This window comes from Gymnoscopelus microlampas (assembly GCF_963454915.1).
Source record: "Gymnoscopelus microlampas genome assembly, chromosome: 3".
NCBI lineage: Eukaryota > Metazoa > Chordata > Actinopteri > Myctophiformes > Myctophidae > Gymnoscopelus > Gymnoscopelus microlampas.
The window spans coordinates 47,295,111-47,315,303 of NC_139940.1; the positions used below are offsets into that span (position 1 = coordinate 47,295,111).

The 20,193-nt window shown below is 41.2% G+C and overlaps 1 protein-coding gene across 1 annotated transcript; it reads right to left on the reverse strand.

Annotated features, from left to right (window-relative positions):
- Positions 1-11,266: 11,266 nt before the first annotated feature.
- Positions 11,267-16,450, reverse strand: LOC311041871 (endothelin-2; the record flags this gene model as incomplete). Its single annotated transcript, XM_084052355.1, has 5 exons — positions 16,367-16,450; positions 13,979-14,168; positions 12,665-12,778; positions 11,742-11,807; positions 11,267-11,357 (listed from the first exon to the last, which is right to left on the reverse strand). The coding sequence occupies exons 1-5, from the start codon at positions 16,422-16,424 to the stop codon at positions 11,267-11,269; spliced, it is 519 nt and encodes a 172-aa protein (XP_083908481.1). The 5' UTR covers positions 16,425-16,450.
- Between the last annotated feature and the right edge of the window lie 3,743 nt (positions 16,451-20,193).

Here is a 20,193-nt window from a genome sequence, read left to right on the forward strand (position 1 = left end):
GAGAGAGAGAGAGAGAGAGAGAGAGAGAGAGAGAGAGAGAGAGAGAGAGAGAGAGAGAGAGAGAGAGAGAGAGAGAGAGAGAGAGAGAGAGAGAGAGAGAGAGAGAAGAGAGAGAGAGAGAGAGAGAGACACTCATATCTATTTATCTAAAGCTTCCATACATCCTCACCGCACCCCTCTCTAACTCAGACATGAACTCAGTCACAAAATGCTTAATTGTGGCTAAATGTTTCACTAAAGTATTAGCGTGTTGTTTGAGTAACTTAAATGATTAGCTTCAGTAAAGGACATACGTTATGATGGTGGTTAAATAACTGACTATACCAGTCTACATATTCACCTGAAACCACTGTTTCATGCAGCTGAAACTCTTGGCACACAAAACTTCCCTAATAATTTAAATTCTATAGGAAAAACTGCAACTAAAATGCTTTAAAAATAGTATAACGTTGTAATATTCTGAATCTATCCATTTATAAAGAATGGATATGAGATAAATAACTAAGTCGTACCCTTAGAGGCTGATTTAAATGCAATATGTCTGGAAGGATGAACCCAGTGCCCCCCACTGAGCCATACTGGGGTCCAGTGCCGGACAAAATACACAACCCCAGTACTTGAGTCAGAGTATAGATACTCCTTCTCAAATATTACTCAACTTCACATTTGTACGTGTACATAGTTTTTTGTATGTTATGTCATTATATAGAATATGATAGAATAGAATAGAATGACAAACAATTCAAACATGGATATATCAGAAAAAAATCTGTAGCTTGTTGTCTCCGCCAGGCCGAAAGGCATGGCGAGAGAGTATGTTTTGCCCCCTGTCCGTCCGTCCGTGTGTCCGTCCGTGTGTCATTCTGTCTGTGTACAGCTAATCTCCGGCACTGTTGGCTTGATTGCAGCGAAACTGTGCACACACACTCCCTGGATGTCACCGCAGAATCTCTGCCTCAAATTTTTCACATGGGCCTTTTATAGCGCCACCAGAAGGCGATTTGTGCAAAACATATTTTTTGTCAGTACTCCTACAGATTGTGTCCAAAAATCCCACAAATCAGTAAAAATGGCTTCCAAAGTTTGCGGGAGTGCTCCGTTTTGAACAAAATGCCTCAAATCATGAACACAGCATGCAATCCGTGAAATTTGGCACGCATATTTCCACCATGCCGAAGAAGAAATGCCACTTGGAAATGTTCAAATCAGCCTCATGGTGGCGCTATAACAGGCCGATTTGTGTTTTTACCTATAACTACACCGATACATGTATGTGTAAAACTTTGTATGCACATTCTCTAGAGGTAAAGCAAAAACCTTTGCCCTGCATTTTTCACATCTGCCTTTTATAGCGCCACCAGCTGGTCGACTTATGTAAAACACTATTTTTTATATTACTCCTTCCGATTTTATGCGAATTTCACGCAAATCGGTCTGACATCTAAAGTTGCAGTAGTGCTTGTTTTGAACAAAATGCCACAAATTATGAACGCAGCGTCCGATTGCGGTCCACTTTGCACGCACATTCACACTACGTTGAGGAACAAATCCTTTTACATTGCCCTGTTATAGCGCACCAGCAGGTCTAATTTAGCAAAACATTTTTTTTTTAACAAAATGCCTCAAATCATGAATGCAGTGTCCCGATTGCCGTGCAAGGCCTAAGAAGAAATGGTACCCGTTTCACATTGGCCTATTATTGCGCCACCAGGAGGCCACAATAACCTGGCGGTGACCTGTGCTCCGAGGAGCACTTTTTCTAGTTTCCATTGTGGTCCATATTAGACGTTTGACAATGAAAAAAAAACATTTTGGAAAAAAGTACACATTAAAGTATCAAGGGGCAGTCCGGCCATGATGGGATACATTTTTTCCTCCAAGTCCAATATGTGTGCAAGTGGGGCAAGATTTAAGATAAATGAAAAAATGTAGGGAATGTTATATAGGCCACAGTATGTTATTTATGTCATCATGGTTGTCAGCCCCCTATCCTCCTCTCTTTATCTCATTATCAGACAATTCATTTTCCCTAAACGAGAGCTGGAACAATACTTGAACAATATCGTTCACCCTGCATTGTCCCATAGGTGCTCTCTCGGTGGGTCACGTCGACCCACCGAGTTTGAAACGTTCAAAAGGAGCCAAGCAACACAATCCCAGACACAACACGAGAGCGCGCGGCGTGACCCCCAGAGACTGTGTTCCGTGGGGGGTCAAAGGGGTCGTTCGCATGGCAGCCAAACCCAGGACAATGGGAGAGAGAGGGCTGTTTATCAGAGGAGAGAAAGGGAAACAGGGGCGAAAAGGGAGAGAGTTTTGTTTGTTTGGACTGTCGGGGAAGCAGAGCTTCCTGTTGTGCAGATCGCCTCACCAAAGCTCGACACGGGTCAGCCGAGGTGGACACGATAATGGACACCGGCAACGTTTGACTTTATACGTCCGAAAACGCTGCACTCAGCCATTATCTCTTGTCCCGCCAAATTAATTATTCATGCCGAAGTGGATAGGAGTATTGTTTAGTGAAATCTACAGGGTTTATTTGGATTGATATGAAATATAAACGCTGACCTTTAAAGGCCGAATCCTGGATGGCCTTTAGCATATTGTGTAAGATGTACGGTTACATGCACATACAATATAAAATGCCACAAAATAAAAAATACTCTGATACAAGTAAAAGGCCTGTGTTCAAAATGTTACTTGATAAAAGTACTGGCATGTATTGGCATCAAAATATAATGCAAATGCACTAGGCTAAAATACAGACCGGCTTTGCAATCCCTAATGAGTCATAATGCAATCTCACATTCATAATGTACTTTTATTCCCACTGCTCTCTCTGAGTAATGGTTCAACCTTGTGATCTCACAGCAAAACGTCCTTGCAGTGAAGAGCACGTTCTGCATGGCTGACATTTCTTACTTCAGAGTGAGCGCTTATGCCATATGCCAAGTTATATGCAGCATTATACCATAGCTTTACAGTATAATAGATTGTATGTGGTGGCATAATTATAAGACATTGTTCTAGTTCCCATCCAGAGAACATGTGTGTTCACTGACCCACTGTTGCTGTGAAGCCAAACGTCTGACCTATTGACCTGTGAGACTAATGAGGTGAGGAGAATGAATTCCACCGTTAATACAAAGCCTACAGGCTCTGGTACGGTTCATACAGTCGGCTTGATTAATGGAGTTGGCAATCACACTGCTGCTGAAAGTGAACATTTGTGTCTTATCCCCAGTCGGTTACATATTCACAGACTTATCCGTTTACTCATGCCTACTTCAGAGACTCTTACGTAAGAGTTTTTTCTTTTTTTTTTCTTTTTTTCAACCGCTTTTCATTTCTGCACTTTGAGGAAATTCTGGGAACATATTTAAATGCTACAAGTTGTAGTTGTTCACATTTCCTTTAAGGGATAGTTCAACCAAAAAAAAACGTATTTTCTATCAATTACACACCCCATTAAGCCTTAAATTCATGGAGATGTTTTTGTTTTTGTCGCATTCCTTTGACAATAATTTGATGACCGGCGGAAATATGCTAATGTCTCCGCTAGGAGACAATGCGGTAGGCAGCCGCCGCCGGTCATCAAATTATTGGCTTAGGAATGCGACAAAAACAAAAGTCTCCATAGGGTGACAAATCGATAGAAAAAGTTATTTTGGGGGTGAACTATCCCTTTAATCATGTTCAGTGTGGCGTATCTATTTTGGGCATGTCCTTACAGGTAAAAAACTGGCAAAAATAGTTGCTCTACAAGCTTTTTGGGTAGGCTATTTTCACTCGACAAAGTATAAAACAAATAGGGCTTAAGTGGTTAAAATATCTCTAAACAGGAACTCTGATCTGTAAAGTGGATTGATTTTATTCCGTGGAGGTGAATTGATATAGAAGTTCCGAAGGCAAAAGAAAACAAGGGTAAAAGTCTAACCGCCAAACGCCCACTGACTGTTAATGCAGCCCATCATCATCATCATTAGCTGCCATGGCAGCAGTCAAATGATTCAACTCCAGGCACCATGGACAGAGCGCTGGAGCTGCCAGAGAGAGAGAGAGAGAGAGAGAGAGAGAGAGAGAGAGAGAGAGAGAGAGAGAGAGAGAGAGAGAGAGAGAGAGAGAGAGAGAGAGAGAGAGAGAGAGAGAGAGAGAGAGAGAGAGAGAGAGAGAGAGAGATCCAAGATGTGGCAGCAGCTCCTGAACGACCACAATACATAGATTATTAATCACATGATCAAGTGGACATTAACCACTTGATCAGTAGCAGCATCACTATTACAGGGTGGACATTTTGGCAAAAACAGCCAGGGCCCTACAGTATATCTTGGGCGCCGTCACGTTTTCAATTAGTTCTAGCCAAGCTACAAGCTCACAATGTGTCGATGAAGATCGGCTATTTGAACTATTTGAAAATGTTCAAAATAATAATAATACACTTTATTTGAGTAGCACCTTTCATGACATGAAATGCAGCTCAAAGTGCTTTACAGAGCAAGAATACAATTACAGAAAAAGTACAAATAATTTAACAATAAAGCAAAAAAAAGAAAAGCAAAAGCTTAAAACAACATTAAAATAATAGCAAAAGGCAGTGAATCAGGCAAAATAGTGAGGACATGAATAACAACACAGAGATTTAAAAATCAACTAAAAGCAAGAGTGAAGAAATAGGTCTTGAGCTGTGCTTTGATGCTATCCACAGAGGCTGCCTGTCTTAGGTGTTATGGGAGTTTATTCCATACCGTCGGCCCGTAGACCTCTTGCTTCATAAATGTATCTTTTTCTTTCAAGACCGCAAGTCCAGTCTTACCGTTCCACGCTCGAACGTAAGAGCACTAAGGCTTCACTCTATATTTTCCTATGAACCGGGAGTGCACAGGGTCGCTATTTTTTAATGCGTTAAAAAATGCCCTCAATCTACAAGCTTGTAGCCTGAGCTTGTACATTTTCTGCAGATTTTAGTGTAGAGGGGAAAAGTATACTGTAGGGGCCTCTAGACCCCTGCAGGGGATCGCGGTCCACTAAGTATAGGTCCCTATAGGGTTGAATTAACACCCTCGGTACAGGATAAAGGATTGTTGTTGTTTATCCCTGCTTATGCAGGTGCTACTTGGCAACCGGGGTGTAAAAAAGTCAGAAGTGAAGATTAATCACCTCATTATCAAGCGCTGTACGACTTCATATCTTTTCCTGTGATTGACCAGAGACTAGCCTGCTACTTCCTGCCATTCCTCCTCTCTCTGCCGTGGACGAACAGGAATGTTCAAACTGTATCCTGTTTTTCTTTGTGGAACTTGAATACCTACTGCCACCGTATACCTCATGACCAGAGGGTTTAAGCCATTCAATCCAGGAACGCATCTGTGTCATTTTAAGATTTCTTTGGTTATAAAAAAAATAGCAGATATACAAACTCATAGCGCGGCACCGAGTGCCACGCTATTAGCTTGTAGATCTACTATTTTAGAAAAATCGTGAAAATGTGTATAAATCTTTGAATATATAAAAAGAAATCAAATATTTGCTTCTGGGGGTCCCTGCATGGAACAACATATTTTGAGATGGGGGTCCGTGGCCAAATACATGTCCTTTTGGGGGCCCTTGACATGAAAAAGTTTGAGAACCACTGATTATAGCAAGATGTTTTTTCAGGATGATTTAGAAGACATTTGTAGAATCAGCCAGAAGCAAAGATCTGAGTTAAAAATGTTCGCTTTAATAAACATATATGTATATATAAACATATAGCTCGTAGCGCGGCTATGATCTGCTATTTTTGAATGGCCAAAGTATAAAATAATGGTTATAGGCTCAAATCTAAAATGACACAGATGCCTTCCCGGATTGAATGGGTCAAGGTTCGTTAAAAGAATAGCCACTCTGCCTAGGAATATTATGCTGACATTCGGAAGCCTAATTAGACGACTTGTGTCACTCGGAAATGTACTGATTGTCAGGTCGTGTAGCAGACTGGCTCAGATTCTCTGCCCGATGATTAAAAAGGCCTAATATCTAGGATGAGGATATAGGATGATGCCTTTCCACGTGGTAGACTGCTCGAATCCTGGGCGTTATACACTGGCATTGACGTTTTTTCAGTTTCACTGGTTTCCCAGTGAAAGTCTGCTATTTTGGCCAAGCAACATGGTCCTATATACTATAAATAATTGGCTTAAAGTCATACTGTGTAACACCATTTTAGTAGTCTTTTTGGTGACACCTTTGGTACGTAGCTCTGTTGTCTGTTAGAACTGGGATTCCCAGAATTGGGTTCATAACACTAAGCGTACTAGCGGCCAGGAAATTTTGGAAAGCAGCAGTTTTCAGAAAGGTGAGACTTAACACAAAAATATGGACAGTGTCACGCCATTGGTTTCTACAGACCGTGAATGAAGCCTATTTTGCAGCGATTCTTTCTATATCCGGTTGATATCCGGTCCGAAATGCAAACGGAAATGCATGCTATTGGCTGAAACCGCAGCTAGGGCGGGTGTTCACTCGGTAGAACCAGTAGAAATCAAACATATACCCTACTTAATCTTTGATTTTAAAATAAATGGGACCATAATTTACCAAAACGCATGGTGATTGAAAGAAGACTTTAAACTAGCAACTGGAAGCATATAGTATGACAATGTTAATTAGGTAATAAAAAAACAATAGTGTAAAGTTCGGCCAAAAAAAAAAAACATCCGCTTAAATAGAGCCTAAAATGCTTCTACAACCAGCAGCGGTGAAACAGCGAGACTGCAAGCCATTCATATGAACTGTCACGCTTCCTATATAGCCTCAATTTACAAGCCGGATGCTAGCCCCTTGATTTTACACTGTGGATTGGGATCCAAGAGATAGAAACTGTATCAAATGGGCATCCATGGCCTAATGCATATCAAACTGTGGGTCCTTATTGACCCTTATTAAAAAGGTTGGGGAATCTCGAGCCAACTGTAAATAATCAGTACAGCCTCGAGCATGACTTAATGCACAGGGTAATGGTGTGACCTGGTTGTCCATCGCAGACATACATGTTCCATACTGCAGCCCATCCCTGGTACTGCATGGCTGCAGAAATGGCAGCTCATCATGACTGTGTGTGTAAGCCCATAGGCCTGTCTGCAGAAGCCAGGCCTGTCTGTCTGCAGAGCCCAGGCCTGTCTGTCTGCAGAGTCTGTCTGCAGAGCATATGGCCCCCGGGGAGCTCAACAACATGCAGATCAGAAGATATGACAGGACTGACACTGATCACCCCTTCAATCATCACTTCTCATTACTGCCATGTGGACACTGATACAGCCTACCACACACTGGCTGTAAACAAGCCAGGGGGGGCAATTGGAAAAGAGAGGGAAAAGTATTTTCAGACTTTGGGTTATGTGCTGTACAGTATGCTTTAACTTTTGGAGAGGAGGCTGCTCATTTGATCTTGGCTGTCCTGGCGTTCACGGCGTGTGCGCGTGCGTGTGCCTCTGTGTGTGTGTGTGTGTGTGTGTGTGTGTGTGTGTGTGTGTGTGTGTGTGTGTGTGTGTGTGTGTGTGTGTGTGTGCGTGTGTGTGTGTGTAAAACAGTAGCCCCGAAGCTAAGTCCAGTAACCATTACAACAGAGCGAGAGAGAGAGAGAGAGAGAGAGAGAGAGAGAGAGCCTGTGGCCACTCGTGGGTTAGTCAACCCACTGAGGAGAAATGGATTCTCACAGACAGAGGGTTTATAGTAGGAAACACAAGAGGACATGTACAACACATAGAATGGATAGTGTTTTACCAGTATCTCCAGGTCTCTAGAGCCACAGCAGTTTGTTGGAGGTCACTTCGTTTGCAAACTGAAACATATAAAATAAATGCATTTGAATAAACTACTAAGATGATGTTCGACACAAATGAAAGTGCTATAAGCATTTGCAAACACCCATATGCATAAACAAACAATAGCCTAAACCAAACAAAGGCCAGCAGTAGCATTAGCCATACAACAAACAAGGCATAGCATTAAACAAGGCTATTCAGTCAGAGCTACACAAGGCTGAGCTTTGGCCTACCATGACTTCTCCTTCACCCTGCATCTGCATGCAGCAGAGTCAACATAGCTCTCTACCAGGAGGAACTCAACTTTGATCACTTCCTAACTACTTCCTGGTCATGTGACTCGGTCATGAGCACAAATCACCTAGATTCCCATAAACATTTCTAAATGTATGTTGGTGTTTGTTCCTCTAATGTCGCCTTGTAGCAGCGATCTTGCATCGTTGATCAGCGATTGATTGGCTTGTTCCTGTATTAGCCGGAGGAACACTAGCAAGTGGCTAGCCTGGCTGGATGCTTATTCCATAGCCTGGAGGGATAGTTGCTTTTTTCTTGTCTGTTACTGTACATGCCTTTAAATGTCTTGTTGAATTGAATACATAGGACCACAATGGAAACGAGGCCTCAGGGCTTTTTGTGTTATCCTTTTAGCGTCATTGTATAATCGTCCCCCCTACCTTTTGGAAAAAAATAATAAAGTATTCAATCAATCAATCAATACTTGATGAAAAAAAGTAGTTGTCATTGACCGATTGGTATAATATTTGCGGATTGAGATTCTTGACCTGTCAGCGTGCAAAAGAAATTTGACAATGATCAGCCGAGCACACACACACACACACACACACACACACACACACACACACACACACACACGCATGCATATAAGCGCGCATGCACACACACACACACACACATATGCACGCGCACACGCTCACACATACGTTTGCACGCACAAACACACCGAACGCATACTCTCCTGGGGGAGACACTACAGTAATTAGAGGCGCATTAGCACTGGAGCGTTATCAGGTGGACTCATCAGCATCACTCATCAGCCCCATCAGAAGGTATGAGTGCAGGTCAGTTCACTAAACGCTATGATTCATCAAGTGACAGTAAAATTACTTTGGGCTTTAATTCCCATCATGCTTGGTGATTGATTGGTCCCATGCAGACCACAGCCCTGTCTGTGGTCTGCGTGTCTGAGTGTGTTAAAGAGTCATGTGAGAATGTTTAAGGAATAAGGACAGTATGTACAAACTATAGGAACAAGGGTTGACACGAAGCTGTTGTACAATGAGAAGCACCACCACCCTCGCCCCCCCCCTCCCCTCCATTCCTTGAGGAAAGTTACAAAACATTGCATTCTTTCATTCTGTCCAAGGTACCATGGATCCATATATGAACACATGAGCCGTCTGCTGGGCAAAACTATTGATTTTAGATGTTCTACCTATTTTTCTACGGTACCTCAGGCTTTCATGTGAACTCACAGAAGTGTTTACTTTGGTTAAAAGAAAATTGTGTGAACTATCGTTCACAATGTAAAAATGTGTCATATTGTCATTTTCACTTCACACCTCTTTCATCTTTCCAAACAGTCATGAAACAGAAATCAGAAACCATTGCTTTTGAAGACCATATGCAGTCAAGAATGCTCAATGTGAAAGATATTAAATGATGCAAAACAATTCAGTTTATTCGGTTGATTTCATTTCACACTTTTCCACACAACAGCAAGCGATACATAAGTGTTGAAATTCAACTCTACTCACTAATATAGTTTTATGTTTTCTACATAACTTAATTTAACCTTTCAACCCCCAGGCAGCCACCAATATACATATACATCATATTAAAGTGCTCTAGGTCAGTGGGGTTCAAAGTGGGAAAGGAGAGTGTTTTAAATAAATTCACTTATTACTTATTACAATACAAAAAAAAAATAAAAAAATAACAAATGTATTTGTTTCAGTATCACCACTATGAATCCGTTCCTCATGCACAATTATTTCATTTGCACAATTTAATTGTCCCCTCCATGGCCTGATGAGAGTCTCAGCTGAGGTGCATGACATGAAAAGGTTTGAAAACCCCTGCCCTTATAATATAGGTTTTCATGTATGAAATAAATTGCAACGCCACACTGAGCTATTATTACGTAAAATAGAGAATGTCAAAGAAATGATTAAAGAATGAATGAAACGCAGTGGTTGTATCAGAAGCCAGTCTGAGCCTGTTCAGTCATTTCCACCATTATACTTCCATTTCAGTGACAGCCTGCCATTTAAGGTGGCTACATACTGTAGTAAAATAGTGTTCATTCCTTAATGTACACATGGAACGAAATGGGCCCTTACGGATGTGTTACTCTGAGAATGTACAAATGGACTGCACTCTACAGAGTTAAAGGTACCGCAAGTGATACGTTTTTGTTAAAACATTTTTTTTTTTGTTAAAAAGTTAATGCTCTATATTCTGTATATATTAATCATTGCTATAAGTGTCTCTCCAGCTAAAAAAATATATCACTTACACCACCTTTAAATTAACACTCATAGTGTATGGTGAAATGACACACAATAAGACTAAATTAAAAATTAAATTAAATTAAAATAAAATAAAAGACGTTTAACTCCAGAGTGACCCAGGACCCCAACAGCAGTGGTGGAAAGTAACTAAGTAGCCTACATCTACTGTAAGTACAGTTGAGGTATTTTTTACTTTACTGGAGTATTTCCAATACTTTTACTTATACTTATATGAAATTGTGAGTTTCTTGTTTCTTTGTAGATTTAGATTTTTAGAAAATATGCATTAACCACTTCAGCCCTACAGTATAAATACTTCGGCTGTATGAAAATAGCCAATCTACAAGCCAATCTACTTGTAGATCTGCTATTTTCAAAAGATTTGTATGCATTTTGAAAACTTGGGACATTCTGCGTAATGAGTACTACTTTTACTTTTTGTACTTTAAGTATATTTTGAGGCCAATACTTTTGTACTTTTACTCAAAGTAAATTTTGAATACCAGACAGTATTTCTACATTGTGGAATTGATACTTTTACTTAAGTAAAACATCTCAGTACTTCTTCCACCACTACCCAACAGCCATGGGAGCTTACTGTTCTCCCACAGACTCCTAAGCCTGCCGTTTTAGCCCTCTTTCACTGAGAACTATAATCCCACCGCATCTGGTTTCCATGAGCTGTCACGCTGACTGTCCCCAGGATCGCGCCGTATCACATTTTCCACCCTCTCTACTGTATTCTCGGGTACAAACAGACCGGTCGTACGTGGCGGCGCCACGGCCGCCACTTCCTGCGTGGGACACGTCTCTCAGCAGCCCGTTTTTCCTCCTCTGTGTCCGAGGAGGGAAATTTGTTCAGGTGCTCGCGCTCCTCTCTCTCTCGCTCGCTCTCTTCTCTTTCTCTCTCGCCGCCTTCCGGAACGGCGCCGGTTAGCGCTCGTTTTGTTGCTTCGAGGCCTGGCGGCGGCGGCGGGACAACAGGCCCGCGTCCCGGAGCCTGGCGGACATGCTGGCCACAGATCTGGTGGTGGACAAAAAAAAACCACACAAACGTACAGGTAAGTGACAAACAGAAACAGAACCGGCTAAGTTGAAGTTTTATTCAGTGCAAGGGTTCCCAAACTTTTCAGGCCGCGACCCCCAAAATAATAATATTTGTACTGGGGACCCCCCACCCTGACAAGCACTAGGAATTGGAGGGATTACATGTGTTTGACAGATTACATAATAGCAACAAATGTTGCCAAAATGTTTGCCTATTTGTGCGTAATGTTAGCCTATGATGACATGCCCACTAGGATGTGGTTCAGGTTCTTTGTATGACAGCGGTGCTGTATAGCAGCACCTCAACCACCCCATAGAGCCAATATATTTGTGTGTGTATTCGTGGGTTTCAAAACCTTACCTGAGGATACTGAGCACGTTGGTTTGAGGCATGTTGGCAGCGTTCTTTGGTGAAGGCATGTCAGGGCTGCAATAACAGAGTCATAGAGTTTAGAAGATATCACTGAAATTAACTGAACTGAAGATGTCTTCAGAACCCTTTTTATATCAGTCTAACTACACTTTAATGTTTTTATTGGCACAATAACAGAAAAGGTGTCGCATCTCCTTGGAACAATATGACCCACAACATGCCGTCAAGGAATTTATAGTTACTATATAGTTATAGTTAGTTGTTGTCTTTTATTTTTGCCAACCTAAAACATTCTTATCTTTACACACTCACTAAAGATTTTATTGTAACCTGTGGATTACACATGTTTTATATACTATGCTATAATTTCTCAAAATGTTTTTAAAAATGTCAACTGTGGTGTCTGTAGTGTGTCTCATGTGGCGCGTCACTCTCTCCAGCCATGGTTATATTGTTTGTTTACGTGTCGTCTCCTGGAGACATGAATCCCTGACTCAGGCTTTTAGTCCTATCAAACTCCTACTCCCTTCAGCCCTCGGCCAATCAAAACACTCTGATGAGAGGGTACTACTGAACACCCATCAGAGCTACACGCATCAGAGCTAATGATAGCATCTCAACTCTTCGCTGACCCCTGTGTGTGCCATGGACGGCACCACGCCTCACACACATTCCATAAAGAGCTGTGTGTGGACCCTGCCCTCGTAAACATAATGCAGACCGATGCCAAGTGTCACCAAGGGTCACCAAGTGTCTGAGCTGTCACACTCAAAGTTATACTTTTTTTTTGCACGACCTCAATGGATAAGGTTTTTCTCTGTCTGTCTGTCTGTCTGTGTGTCTGTCTGTCTGTCTGTCTGTGTGTCTGTCTGTCTGTCTGTCTGTCTGGGGTAGTCGGGCTCCCAACTCACCTGTTGTGGCAGAAGCTGGCACAGCTGTGATCAGCAGAGTTGGCACACACACAGCGACCTGTAGATCTACGGCGCCGGGACAGGGCACTGCCCAGACCATAAACTGTTGTCTTGCTGCACAGAGAGACAGAGAGACACAAATTCAACATCAAGTACTGTTGATAAGTTTCTCTGATGATGTTCTGCCAGCCGATAATCAATAAGATGAATACAATATTCCTTTTAGACTTGTTTATTACTGCTGGGATCATTCAGTGTTAACACAAACACAAAATAGTGGCAGAAGTACTGGTCACACTATTATGGCCGGATTCTACCACTCATCCAAAAAGGAATCCCCCTTGACCAGAGGGAGCTATTAGTCTTATGCAGGGCTACTCCATTACATACATGACCTCGGGCAGGGCTACTCCTATAGGGCCACACCTATACTCTTTTAATCGTTCCATTGAAAACAGATAATATTCTGCTTTGTTTGTTTAAACTTTGTTCTTTGATATGATGACGCACTGGAAGATTAATGATACAGTAATAATCATACAGTGCAGATAGCATGATGAGTTCCATACTGATAACCTATGGTTTATATCAAACATCCTGTTAGGTACATTACATACAGTAACAGAACACAATGAAGTGGATGAGCTGTGTGGATGCTCATCACATTTGACTTCATGGCAATTTGTGTGGGTGTTTATTAACGTGCATGTGTGCTTGAACACATTATGTGTGGTGTGTGTGTGTGTGTGTGTGTGTGTGTGTGTGTGTGTGTGTGTGTGTGTGTGTGTGTGTGTGTGTGTGTGTGTGTGTGTGTGTGTGTGTGTGTGTGTGTGTGTGTGTGTGTGTGTGTGTGTGTGTGTGTGTGTGTGCGCATGCATGCGTGTGTCTTTGTGTGTGTCACTATATTAATTTATAACTCTGAGAGTGTGCAAATGGAACCTTGAACATTTTGGTTCCGTTTGCACTCTCTCAGAGTCGCACATGCTTGTATTTGTGCTGCTGACTTTTTTTTATCCTTTTGACGGATCATGTTCAAATATTATTACTTTTCAGGATTCAAATCCAAAAGTATTAAAAGTAGCAGATCTACAAGCTCAAAACGCGTCGCTTCGCGCCGCGTTTCCAGCTTGTGGATCTGCTACTTTTGATGCTTTTGTGTGACACTGTAGTATGATCAAGTAGGGCGTTAATTTACGTAAAGAAAACAATGCGGAGATAAGAGGTTTCAGCCCCGAAAGCGACAATATGGTCATGTTTGTATATTATGTGCGATTTTCTTAGTCAAGTAAAACATCAATCAAAACTCAATCAAACCTTGGAGTGTTGACCCAGATGATGTCCAGGTGACAGAAGTAGTGACACTCAGTGTCCAGCTGGTTGCTGCAGGCGCAGCGCTTGGTCCTGACCCGGTGAGGAGGGACCACGGCGTCACTGGCCCCTTGTGGAGGGACCACGGCGTCACCGGCCTCCACGTCTGTCTGCTCCGTCAGAGGAAGAGCCAAACCTGCCACCGGAAAACAGAACAGAACAAGACAAGTTGATTCAGCTGTTCCATTCATGTACTGTCACATGGCATGCTTTACCATACAGCAGGGGGTTTCAACTAGTTGTGAAGCAGGGACCACCACCACCCTGACTAAAGAATCAACCTGGGAGGGGGACCACTGTTGTGTTGGGTGGGGATAGGGGCTATAAGATTAGTTATTTTTTGGAAACACTTGATATGCATTCCATGCATCCCACAGTTTCTCAACCAACGGTCCATGGACTACTAGTGGTCCATGGCGTAATTAAGTTAATTCACTTTATCCATGTTAAACTCATATTAACTGATATACTGATAACTGTAACTCATTTATGACCGAGCAGACACATGCGATCACATGGGCACATTTCCTAATAATGATGACTCAACCAGACAATCCGGTGCATTTCCCCCTTTTGATATATTTGCTCCCTTTTTCTGTGGAATTTCTTGACCTCCAACTTCCCAGCAAAAGACCACATTGACACACCATCAGAGATCATCCAGGTCATTTGTTTCTCAACTAGTGGAACAAATACAAAATCTTCACTTTCCTACATTACTACATGCATGGTCAGGGACCACATGCAATACCTTCACGGACGACCAGTGGTCCACGGACCACCAGTAGAAAACCCCTGCTTATTTATACATTTTGAGAGAGTACAAAAATAAATTCACTTTCACTTCTTTAAAAAGTCTGATCTGAATTAAATTAAGTTAAAAGGCCCTGAATTATTACTAGTTTTCTTTCGTGAAATTCTTACTTTATATCACAGAATTCTGAGTTTTTTTCTTGCAGTTGCAACTTCTGAGCCTCTTATCTTTTCTCGTAATTGCTCAATTAACAGAATCTACCTGCCAATGCAGATATAAAAGGGCATCCACAGGCCAGTGAGAGAAGCTTGATTTATGAGAAAGTTTGATTGTTCCTTCAACCATCATGTCAAACTAAAAAAGTCTTGTAAATAGGTGCCAGTCAAACATTTGAGTGTTCCCTCTAAATACATCGGCTGACAAAGTGAAGGGCAAACACTGTCATGCTACCACAGGCCCCACATGGTCATAGAGCTGGAGGTCCTGTAGACAGAGCAGAGACCAGACCAGGAGCATATAACAGCTCACTCTGGTCAAAACATCAGAGAAAAATCATCTCCAAGAAAAAGATCAAATGTTACGCAACAGGTTATAGATCTAGTGATAGCATGCAGCTATTTATCATTGTAGTTCTTATGCAATGTTGACTAGAATTTGTTACATTTTTTAAAGGAAGGCGAAGAAAAGGACTTGCTGAAACATGCATCTATATAGAAGACGGTTATTGCTTTGTGCGCCTGGTGTAATGCTGCACTAAGTGATGGATTCATTGTGTACATTGCTCCCTTCACCAAAAAGCATATGAATTAGTTTGAAGTTTAGGAATGACGTTTTTTCAAACTTCATTCCTCTTACCATAGTGGAGCAAAACGTTAACAACTAAAGTGTCAGATGAACTAATTGCTGTAATGCAGACTGCTCCAAATTCAAGGTCAAAGTTAATTTGTCTCCCAAATGGGGGAGACATTTGTTTTGGAGTAAAAAGGCAAAATATGCAGTATACCTACTACCTACATACATGGACAGGACATTAACAAAATGCATTGGCCTATACATGGGCCAATTTAAATACCAGCATCATTACAAAATCCTCCTTACACATTGCATGTAGCTGCATCTATCTTAATAGGCTCTATTCACAGGAGCCAAATTATGAAGACATTCACAGGTGTTACCAATGATACTAATGAAGGCTCTGTTCCATTTAGTCTAGCACAGTGGTTTCCACGACCCGCATAACTCTGAGTGTACAAATGGAACCAAATGGACCCGTAACTCTCAGAATTACACACCTGTAAGGGGCCATTTGGAAGCCCATGAGGGTCCCTGGACCCCAACTGTAGACCCACTGGTGTTTCCAGTGGGCCAACATACATGCACAATATTAGCACCCCGACTCTGTTTGACCATAATGGAACAGAGCCTTCATTAGTATCATTGGTAACACCTGTGAATGTCTTCATATTATGGCTGCTGTGAATAGAGCCTATACTGCAGTACATGATGCAGCTGAATCTGTTCTTTCTGGGAGTAAGACAAACAAACAAACAAACAAAAAATAAAGCATCATCAGCACTCACCATGGTGCAGGGAGGCCCACAGAGTGATGAGCAGGAGGAGTCCGGAGTGAGAGGACATGGTTAATAATGTTATACAGCTGTCTGTCAACACTGTGCACAGTGTTATCCTTTAAGAGTCCAGTGGGAGCTAATAGAGCAGCTATAATACAACACTGTTGTGTTAGTCTGCAGGTGCATGAGTCTCTTCTCCTCTCCATGCACTACTTTATACCCAACCTCCCAGCCATGATGTCACACTGGAAGCCCCGCCTCCCCCCACCCCATGCAAAGCCTGGTCTCTGCTACAACTTTCAGTTATACAACCCCAGGCTGTTTGACTAGCCCAAACATTCCAGGAATCTTTGCCATTTCATTGTACTCTACAGTACACCCCCTCCTCCTCCTCCTCCCCCCCTCCTCCTCCTCCTCCCCCTCCTTTCCAACCATCCCTCCTCTTTTCCCTATTCCCCCTCTCCTCTCCTCCCCTCCTATCCAGTAGTGGAAAAAGTACTACATTTTTGTTTTAACTTAAGTAAAAGTACCAATACTGCAATGTAGAAGAACTTTGTTACAAGTAAAAGTCTGGTATTCAAAAATGTACTTGAGTAAAAGTTCAAAAGTATTGGTGCAAAGTGTACTTAAAAGTACCAAAAGTAAGAAAGTATCATTATGCAGAATGTCCCATTTCACAAGTTTTCAACAAATCTTTTGAAAAAAGTTCACAATGTGTCGCATCGCAACGCATTGTGAGCTTGTACAATTTTGCTATTTTCAAACGGACGACATTTATATAGAGCTGAAGTGGTTAATGTATGTTTTGTAATAATAATCAAAATCTACAAAGTAACTAGTAACTAAAGTTTTCAAATAATTGTTGTGGAGTAAAAGTACAATATTTGCCTCTGAGATGTAGTGAAGAGTAGAAGTAAAAGTATTGAAAATTGGAAATACTGAAGAAGGTAAAAAATACCTCAAAATTGTACTTAAGTACAGTACTTGAGTAAATGTACTCAGTTACTTTACACCACTGCTCTTTTCCCTATTCCCCCTCTCCTCCCCTCCTATCTATCAGCCCGCCGCAGGCTGTGCCTGCCCGCCTGGGACCCAGCAGCACACAGTATACAGGGAAGAGGTTGTTCACTTATCGACTGCCACATGCGGTGGTGGAAAGTAACTGAGTACATGTACTCAAATGCTGTATTTAAAGTAACATTTTCAGGTACTTTTCATTTTATTTGAGTATGTCCATTTTTTAAACTATATACTTCTACTCCATCCACTATACATCTCAGAGGCATTTTTTGATTGATTGATTGAATACTTTATTAACAGTTTGCAAAAAAAAGCAAATAAAGTACAATTCAATACAAAAGAATGCTAAAAGGATTAAACCTAAGAAAGCAAGTTTCCATTGGGGTCCTGTACTTTTTTACTGCACTACAATTATTTGAACATTTTAAAGTTACTTTGTAAGTAAAGCTGCACTATGTAACTTTTCTCTTCTGGCCCGGATGTGAACCCTGGTTTCCTGCGCAAGGGCTGACGTTTTTACCATTGAGCTAATAGAGCCTGCCTGCTTGCTCAGGGGATAAATTCAATCTTGACCATCAGGTCAAAATTCGTTGTCAGATCCTGCGTCTAGGTGAGACATGACCTTTGACACGATTTAAATGTCTCAATAGAAGAGCAGAGACAAAATACAACCACCCCAATTGCATAAGTTATATTGTATTAACATACTCTACCATACAGATTGTATAGGCTTTATTATATTAACATACTCTACCATACAGATTGTAGAGGCTTTATTATATTAACATACTCTACCATACAGATTGTATAGGCTTTATTATATTAACATACTCTACCATACAGATTGTAGAGGCTTTATTATATTAACATACTCTACCATACAGATTGTAGAGGCTTTATTATATTAACATACTCTACCATACAGATTGTATACGTCATATTGTATTATACTCTACCATACATATTGGACAAAATGCCATTTTATTCATAAAGAAAATGATTACATAGTGCCGCTTTAAGACATATCAAACCATTGTATTGAGTCACATTATGTCCAAAACTGTTATTTTGATGCCAATACTTTGGTAACTTCACTTATGTAACAAATCTGAATATGTCTTCCACGACTCTGGTGGAACTCTAGTCCAGCAGACTATCAACCTCCAACACACTAAAGCCCCTCAGGCTGTGCCTGCCTGCCTGGGACCCAGAGCACACTGTACAGGGGAGAAGAGGTCTGTCACCCTCCATGTGTATAACGTTTATCGTCGCTGTCGGGCAGAAACCTCTTATCTCCAAATTCTAACTTTTTGTGTTTTTTCGTAAATGAACGCCCCTACTTGATCCACCGATCACACTACAGCGTCACACAAAATAATCAAAAGTAGCAGATCTACAAGCCCGAAACGCGGCGCGAAGCGACGCGTTTTGAGCTTGTAGATCTGCTACTTTTGATGCTTTTGACTTTGAATCCTGAAAAGTTTTAATATTTGTACATGATCTGTCAAAAGGATAAAAAGGTTTTAGCTTGTAGACCAGCTATTTTTGAATTAGAACCCTGAAAAGTAACAGTTTTGGACATGTGAGGTTTCCACCCGACAGAGATGATATCCTAAGGCATTTTACTGTATGTCTGTCTGCTGTCAGTGTTGGAGTGATGAATGGCGATGGGTTCATTCTTCCTCTAACTATGATCTCGTTGCTGTCGGGTGGAAACCTTGTATGTCCAAAACACTTTCCCTTTTTATCATTATCATTATTTTTTTTTAAAGTGAATTCGTGAAAATAGCTGATCTACAAGCAAACAACACGTCACGATGTGATGCATTGTTCACTTGTAGATCTGCTTTTTATTTGTCTTGTATGATGAACTACGTCATTAATTTTACGAAACAAAAACATAAAAAACTTTTAAATATGGTAGATACGAGGTTTCTGCCCGACAGCGACATTAATATGAATGAAGCCTGAAGGGGCTTTGGAGAGATGGAGGGATGGAGAAACCGAGCATGGGGGGAAAGAGGAGAGAGAGATGGATGCCGATTGGCTGTTATTTGAATATGCTCAGATAAGGCCTGACAGGGGAAGACCAGGCAGTGAATGAATGGGGGGGGACCCTGGAAACTGTGACCGGAGGGGACGTGCCATGATGACTTAATGCTATGGCTGCCATACTTACTTTACACTTTTTCCCAATTATATATAGACTAAACCTTCCATCCTTTATTTGTCAACGTCTCAGTAAAGACAAGGACCTTCATCAGGAGGACATGTTCTGGAAAGTTCTTATCTGAGGGGATTTATTCTCAGCAGCACCACAAACATTTTCTTGAGTTTTGTCGATGTCTCCATCCCTAACAAAAAGTGTCCCACTAAAACAAAACAAAAACAAAGTTTTGTTTGAGTTTTAAAAACGTACCAAAATGACTGACAGAGTTCTTGATACGGGAACCCTACAGTAGGCTTACAGCTTTAAATATTTTTCCAAACGTTTGGTGTGTTTCATGGTTGCTTTCTCTTTGCTTTTATTTTAATGATTTTTTTGCTTTTGTAAATATTGAAAAAAGGGCCATGTTTTGAACATCACAAATGTTATAATAAACCTTTGTCTCTGAAGATTTGATTACTAATAGAGGAAACCTTTTCAAATAAACATTTAACAGTTGTTGTGAAGTTTTTGTTTTGTTTACTCTTTGCTGCTCTAACACCCAGAGGGTGACAAACTGAACAAATAACATTCAAATCAAAGTGAAAAACATGAACTAAACATTGGTCTTTCAGTGGCAACAGTTACATAGGCAGTCACTGTATGACTA